The sequence below is a fragment of the Nicotiana tomentosiformis genome, chromosome 2 (genome assembly GCF_000390325.3).
Source record: "Nicotiana tomentosiformis chromosome 2, ASM39032v3, whole genome shotgun sequence".
NCBI classification, from domain to species: domain Eukaryota; kingdom Viridiplantae; phylum Streptophyta; class Magnoliopsida; order Solanales; family Solanaceae; genus Nicotiana; species Nicotiana tomentosiformis.
Genome location: NC_090813.1, coordinates 42,560,893 through 42,569,352, shown reverse-complemented (window position 1 = coordinate 42,569,352; position 8,460 = coordinate 42,560,893). Strand labels below are relative to the sequence as shown.

General features: G+C 35.8%; 2 protein-coding genes across 2 annotated transcripts; both read right to left on the bottom strand.

Moving 5' to 3' along the window:
* Positions 1–2,109: 2,109 nt before the first annotated feature.
* On the bottom strand, positions 2,110–2,457 carry LOC104120883 (uncharacterized). The gene has a single exon (XM_009632752.3). It carries the CDS (start codon positions 2,455–2,457, stop codon positions 2,110–2,112), a length of 348 nt encoding a protein of 115 aa, XP_009631047.2.
* Positions 2,458–4,481: 2,024 nt separating this feature from the next.
* LOC104120884 (uncharacterized) lies at positions 4,482–4,844 on the bottom strand. The gene has a single exon (XM_009632754.3). It carries the CDS (start codon positions 4,842–4,844, stop codon positions 4,482–4,484), a length of 363 nt encoding a protein of 120 aa, XP_009631049.3.
* Between the last annotated feature and the right edge of the window lie 3,616 nt (positions 4,845–8,460).

The window sequence follows — 8,460 nt, the reverse complement described above, 5'->3', positions numbered from 1 at the left end:
TTGTCCTTCACAGGAAAGGAAGAGAAAGATGGGTGTTCCTCGAGCAAACTTATATTGTGTGTTATCATTGAGTCAATTCCTTATTTTTTCTATTTAGCCCTTTTCTTTCATAAACAATATTACTCTGAATAGTTTGAAAATACATGTATTAAAGTTTTGAAAGTATATTTTAATGTTTAAAAAATATATAATGTTAACCAAACCAAAAATTTCATTTTACGATTGCTAACGACAGATAGAGATTCCTTACTCATTTTAAATGATTATGTTTGGACCATATTTGGTTTGATGTTTGAAAAATTAGTATTTTGAGTTAAATTTGAAGTTGAAATTGTTTGACATAAATTTTACTTAGAGAAGACGCTAGAACTTTTATGAGGGAAACATTACGTCCTTTGAGATACTCAAACAAAAATTTTAGGTTCAATTTTTTTAATTTAAAATTTAAATTAAAAAACAACAATAACAACAACATACCTGGTATTATCCCACATCGTGTGTTCTGGGGAGGGTAGTGTGTACGCAGACCTTACTCCTATTTTGTGAGGATAGAGAGACTGTTTCAAATAGACCCTCGGTTCAGGAAAGTATAAGTACCACAATAATGAAAATATAGACAAGAAGAGACAGTACCAAAAAGTCATACTAAAACAGAATAAAAATAACAAGACAGTAAGGTGATTCAAAATGAAAGAAAACAACGGTTAGTCATAAATGCGTCAATACTACTGTTATGATCGCTTTAGACTACCTACTCTACTACCCTAATTCTCGACCTCCATACCTTCCTATCACGGAAAAATTATTAAATAAATATTTAATTGCAAATAATGTGTGTCCAAATGCCCTTATAACTAAAAAAAGAATTCTTAAAGTATGCATATGATAAAAATTCAATATATTGCAAACAAATTTTATAATAATGACACGAGATAAACATTAGAAAGACTAGTATTTATAAATATTTAAAGAATTTCTTAACAATGAGAATAATGTAGATCTCCACTATTCTTCCCGTCATAAATACGGAGTAAATGAGTATGGAGTATAATAAACATGTTCCATCCTTCTGGAGTGCTCATTGATCGCACACCGCTGCTCTCCGTTGACTTTCTTTTGCTTGTTTCTTTGTGCTCTGTTTAGAATTGGGAAAGGAAATCGGAGTTCAAAGTGAAGAAAAATATAAAGCTTTTTTCTTCCTTTTCTAATTCACTAATTACTCTGCTTCGCTCCATTCAATGATCTAGTTGTATTCTTGAGATTAAAACACTACTTTAATAAGTTCCTCTAGGTATATTTCACACACAAAAAAAAAAGCCTGACTGGGTATGTGGTGTTAATATTGTATTGTTCTTCCATTTGCTCATAAAGAAATATGGTGTGTATTAAACGTATATGTATACTTCTGGAATATTGTTTTAATTAATGTCCATCGCCACATACCGGCTACCGCGCTGCTCCAAGTTGACTTTTTTTAGCTCTTTTCTTTTTCCTTCTTAGAAGAATCTCTCCTCATCTTGTTTATATGGTTTGTAATTGTATGTATAGGAACTTTAAAAAAAACCTAACAGGTCGGCAGGCAAAACCAGCAACCTGCGGCTTGGTGCATTATCAACATTAATTTCCAGGTAAGATTGTCAACAAGTTGAACCCATAGGGGATTCATCGAAAGTTATATTGCGCATATAAAATAAATTAAATATTCTTTTTATATATATACTGCATACATAAAATAAAATGTTGAATCTACTTGACTTCTCGAGTTTTTACTCTTTATTTTTTATTTTTTTATTCTCTTTGATAAAAGATCTTGTCTTGCTGACATTTGCAACATCAGCTTGCATTTACAATACAGTTTGCCCGAATCTCCGAAAAAGGAAGATAAAGAGAAAAAACAAGACAAGGATTTTAATTTATAACAACAATTTTACTTTTCGTGATCAGATGCAGTTGACAAGAATATCATCATGGTCATTTCACCTCCAAATTGTAAGGAACTTTAAGACCATTATTATGGTATGAATTATTAAATGCTACTCCTATGATCTTTTCATACCAGAAAGTCAAAATCAAGCTGCGTATCCTCATTGCCGAATTTCTTAAATCAATTTACAGCCGCGTTGGAGTTGGAGGAATCGTCTGCAACACATCTCCAAAACCTCCTTCTCTAACATACTGTATGTACCTCGAAAATTCAGGTCTTGCAGTTGCCTTCATCTTCTTCTTTGTTTCAAAAAGACTGAATATTGGATGAATCTTGCTCGCCTTTTTCGCTTCCTTATTCACCTGAGGAGTCGCCGATAAATTCTGCTCCGATGTCACCTTCCTCGACGGACTAAAGATTTTAGCAACCGGAACACTTCTGTTTCTGATCAACTTTGGCTCTACTAGTGGAGCAGACGGTTCCTCCTCCTTTATCAATTCCTCATATCCTTTATAGCCCCTTCGTGTACTCATTGCTCTAAACATGGCTAAATTATAAACTTACAGAAATAAATTATTGAAAAATAAGCTCCCTTGAACTGGCCGGGGGTAATTGAAATGATGGATTAAATAGTTTGGTTGGCAAGCTAGCTAGGGGAGTTATTTAATTCCAATTAGTTGAGGTATTGTGACACAAATGTGGTATGTGGCCTTAATTTTTCAAAAATTGCGTACGCTATTGGGGTGTGAGAGTTGAAATTTTGTTGCTAATTGGCGAAGTTAACACTTAACAAACTGAAGTTTTCCTTGTTGACTTTTCTGGTGCCAAAACCGACTAATTTAATGAAAGTGGGACCATATGTATGAGAAATAAAAGAAAAATGGAATTTGACCATAGGGGGTAGCTTGCACAGCGCATGCTAAGGAAGATGTTAGGCCACACCATGCATCTGGAATGCTTGGACAATTTATTTTTATTTTTGTTTGTTTCTTTTTGTTTAAAAGAAAATTGATTATGATAAAGTAATATTAATTGATTAGTCGAAATCAGACATGTTTGAATGAGTAAGCTCTATTTGGAGAAAGCATGAAACTGAAAGATCGATAAATTAGTAGTAATTGATTAGCCAAATAACCGACATGTTTGAATGACTATGCTCCTTCTAGAGAAAGCAGAAAACTGAAAGATTGTTCGTTCTATTACTTCAATTAGATTAAGGGTGAACTTATATTTCCTTTCAACGTTGTTTTAAATATTTTTTAATTTTAGATTATAAACATTTTCGAGCGATCGAGTTCATTTTTTCTTCCTTCTATAAGTTCTATCCAAGCAATACATAATTCAAATGATTTAATATCTTATTCCAAGTTATGATTCATAATTAATTCAATGTATAAAATAGATGATTAAGTGAATTTTATGATTTCTTATTACATCTAATGATATCTTTAGTAATGTATTGATGTATTTAAGTCCCCTTCATTTATTTGCAATCTTTTTAGATAAAATTTTGAGCTTTGACCATTAACAAACTTATTGATACGAGCAATTATATTTTTATCATTTTTATTTTATTTTATTAGAGTTTTAATGTATATTATTACATTCACCTTAAAGTATATTGTGTAGCCACATAACACGATATGCTTAAACCATAAATGTCAGAACTCCATTTTTAAAAATTATTTTATGTACACTCAAATAACTTCATATAAAATAAAATGGAGGGAGCATTATAATAATAATACAAAAAGGGGTGATTGACAATTTAAAGGACAAAATGGACATTACTTGGAACAGGTGGGCGGCAATGGGAAAACGACTATAGTTTAACGTATAAGGAGAAAATTATGACTATGACTACAAAGTAGGAGGGGAAATGACTGTTTCCTGTTTGATTAACAGGAGTAGGAAAGTTTTGACATCAATTTCAAGCTGTTCACAGTAGAATAATAAGTGGATGTACTATCATCCTTTCCTAATTTTACATTTTGGTTTACAAGGCCAATATCTATCCAATCAGTGATCGATAACGCCTCATACTGATCAAAACATGCAACCACATGCATGCGTTGTTTTATCTTTATGCCCAAGATGTTTTATATGCAAAATGCGGGTCGATTTTCATAAGAATATTTTGATAAATAAACACATGCTACCTTCAGAAGTATCCAAGAATCTGGATTAAAAGTATAAAAGAAAAAAAAGAATAGTACATAAGGACCTCCAAACAACTAGTCCAAATTTTAATTTTTTCACTACGATCTTAAATTTCGCAGGGGTCCAAATTAACCCCATGAACAACTTCAAAGTGGTATTAATATCCCTCCTCAGCAAACCTCAATTTTTTTCGGAAGAGGTGGTTGTCACGTGTCAAGTTCATAATTTATTTATTTTTTCATTTCTCCTTTTTATTTCGAATATATAATATATACACACACTTAATTATGACAAGAATATGATGCTCATCAAGTCCAAATTGTTTGGAACTGTAAAACCACACATATGAACTATTTATAAAATGTAATGAATGGTCTTTTCTGCCACAGAGTCCAAATCACTTTACTGCCTCCATGTTGGATTTGGAAGTAGTCTGCAACACATCTCCAAAACCTCCCTCTCTAACATACTGAATATACCTTGAGAATTCAGGCCTTGCAGTAGGCTTCTTCTTCTTCTTCTTTGTTTCGAATAGACTGAATATTGGATGAATCTTGCTCGCTTTCTTCGCTTCCTTTAACTGACTAGTCGCTCGGAAATTCTCCTCGGACGTCACCTTCTTAGACGAAGAGCTAAAGAATTTAGCAGCAGCTGGAACCGTTCTGTTTCTGTTCAACTTTGGTTTCCCTAATATTGGAGCAGAAGCCTCCTCTTCCTTAATCAATTCTTCATATCCTCTGTAGTCTCTTCGTGTACTCATTGCTCTAAACATGGCTTTAATTTTTACTAGTCACGTAAAATAATACAGCTACCAAATTTCTTGAACTATAGGCTTTAAAAGGAAGAGAGTACAGTAGATTGAGAGATGAAGAGAAGCATAAAACAAGGAAATGTTATATAGTTAGGCTGGGCCAGCTATTAGTTGAGGTATTTTAAAGCAGCTGTACGTAGCCTCAGTTTTTCAAAAATTGCGTGCTCCACGTGGTTGTAAGGCGTTGAAAATATATTGCTGAAGAAAGCTGGAACTTTCCTTGGTTTGACTTCTCGTGCTAAATTAATCCAAGTAATTACTAGTAATATAATAAAACTCTGACCATATATGGTCAAAAAACAACAATAATAATTATGCAAGTGTGACCATAGAGCTTGTAAATTCCAACTATGAATATTAGATGTTAAAGACCATATTTTTATTTTTATTTTTTATATCTTTCTTTTGTTGAAAAGAAATCAGTTTGGATAAACTATTTGATTTGTGAACACCAAAATGCATGTTTGAACGAGTACTCTCCCCTTTAGAGAATACAAAAATTATTGATTGAAAGTTCGTTAGCTTACGTCAGATAATTATCTTTCGCCATTATTTCCCAAGGACTACCCATTCTGTTGGTGAAACAGCCGTTCGAGTATATACTGTTTTTTTTGTTTTTTTATTGAATTCTTTTACCCAAAAAACGTAAGATCTGATGCATATTATAATGTTTCAGTATACTAATAAGTGTGTAAAATTTTCAATCTAATGTCAAAAAGAAAAGAAGCTTTTGGCACATACCAAAAGTAACATTATAACTATCTTGAATATATCATGATATTTTTATGATTATAAGTACATGTGATTAAGGATGTATACGGTCAAAATTGGTTGGTCCTTCGTACGAATTGGTCGAAATGGTAATGCATTGGATCGAAGATCGGGTTGAGGTCCGAAGTCAGGTCATCAAGTTTCGAGCCCTAGGGACCGATCAATGTCGAACTCGATATCATTATCGAGCTCGAATCCAAATCGAACTATGATGAAGTTATCGAGCTTACGAGGCAGAGACCGACCAACACTGTCCCCGAATCAATATAAGACTCCAAATCAGAATTGAACTCGAGTCAAGATCGAGAACTCGAGTCGGTATCGAGCTCGAGTCAAATATCGAGCTCATAGACAAGAGTCGTTGCAACCGCACTAGGGGAGAGAATCCTCGCAAGAATTATGGAAAAACTGATTTATCATGGGTCTCCCACTATATATTTTTGATTGTATCTAAAGTAGGATCCCTCCAATATAAAGGGGTTGGTTATTATTTTTGTAGGCACTAAGTTTCTACATACATGATAACTAAGAGATCATACACTCCTATATTGAAGAATTATCCTTTTTTAGCTACATTGATTGATTCATCTTGCTTAATCCATAAATCATCTTCTTTCCAACTTTGCTTACTTTTCTTTGCAATCAATATTCGATATTTCTATTTTACTCTTATGATTTGTGTCAAGTTATACCATATACCCTTAGAACTACGTACAAATTTAACTCTATCCATTTTTCGGGTAAACAGTTTGGCGCCCACCGTGGGGCTAAGGATAACAGTGGTTATTTGATACAAATCCGCAAAACACGTCATTTTACGCTTGTTTCCGGAAGTGTCTTTGATTTCAGATTAGCAACGACTAACTATCAATTAAATGGCCTTACCTATCGACAACGAAGCTGGTCTTCAAGATGAGAACAACAACTTGACGCCCAGGACCGAAAGGCCGCTTGTCGACGCCGTTGAGGCTCGAGTCGAAGTGCCATTAGACGTTAATTTGCATGTGGCCATTGAGGCAAACCTACATTCTGAACCTGAAAATAGCATTCATGGTAGCACTCGATCTGCAGCTCGAGATACCCATAACGTCGAAGAAAACGGTGTCAGCTTGTGCATGATTTTCGAAATTTTGCAATCTCAACAGGCAGCAATAGCTCAGTTACAGAGTCAAACCCAGATACCGAGTAGGCCGGAGCCCAGTCCACCCCGATAAATCGCCCACAGAACGGAACCAGCTATAGTAAGGTCAAATGAGCAAGAGTTGGGGACTAATCCCGAAATTGCTAAGATGTTCGAAGAACTGACCAAACGAATAAAATCAGGTGAAAGGAGGATCGAGGCAAATGACAAAAGGTGAAAATATATAACTCCAGGGTTGATCAGATCCCGGGGGAACCACCGATATTGAAAGGATTAGATTCCAAAAAATTTGTACAAAAGCCTTTCCCCCCAAGCGTGGCTCCTAAACCGATCCCAAAGAAATTTCGAATGCCCGAGATTCCAAAATATAACGGAACTACCAACCCCAACGAACATTTCACCTCTTACACATGTGCCATCAAAGGGAACGACCTAGAGAACGATGAAATCGAATCCATATTATTGAAGAAATTTGATGAAACCCTGGCAAAGGGAGTAATGATATAGTATCACAATTTACCATCTAATTCTATTGATTCTTTTGCTATGCTTGCAGATTCCTTCGTAAAAGCACACGTCGGGGCCATAAAGGTCGAGACCAGGGAGTCGGACCTGTTCAAGGTAAGACAAAAGGATAACGAGATGCTAAGGTAATTCGTATCTCGTTTTCAAATGGAACGAATGGATCTGCCACCACTCACAGACGATTGGGCTATTCAGGATTTCACTCAAGGTTTGAACGAATGAAGTTCGACAGCTTCACGGCAGTTGAAGCATAACCTGACTGAGTGCCCAGCTATTACCTGGGCCGACGTGCATAATTGGTACCAATCAAAAATTAGAGTCGAAGACGATCAGTTGGGGTCTGAACACGCTGCTAGAAGGGATATCAATCGAGAACAAGGTCCGATCAGGGACCGATACCGACCGTATAGTGGAAACCACAGAATCAATGAATCGAGACGTAACCCCGGACAAGGCAACAAAAAAAGTGATTGAGGTCAAGGGTCTCGGGGGATGATGAACAGAAATAGGTTCGACAGGCCTATCGGACCTAAGGAAGTGCCACGATTATCGAAGTATAACTTCAGCATTGATGCATCCGCCATCATGTTAGATATCGGATGCATCAAAGACACTAAATGGCCTCGACCCTTGAAAATCGATCCTGCCCAGAGGAATCCCAATCAAATGTGCGAATATCATGGCACCCATGGCCACAGAACGGGAGATTGCAGGCAACTAAGAGATGAGGTAGCCCAGTTATTCAATAAAGGGCACCTTCGAGAATGTTTAAGCGACATGGCCAAAAACCATTTCAAAAATAGGGATTTCAGCAAACAAAACAAACAGGAAGAACCACAGCACATCATCCACATGATCATCGGTGGCATCGATACCCCTCAAGGGCCGATGCTTAAACGCACTAAGATATCGGTTACGAGAGAAAATCGACCTCGAACTCAGGATTACGCACCCATAGGAACATTTTCCTTTAATGATGAAGATGCAGAAGGAGTCATGCAACCTCATAACGATGCACTGGCAATATCCATACTTATGGATAAAACTAAAGTTAAGCGTGTGTTAATTGATCTAGGTAGCTCGGCCAACATTATTAGATCGAAGGTTGTAGAACAGCTCGGTCTACAG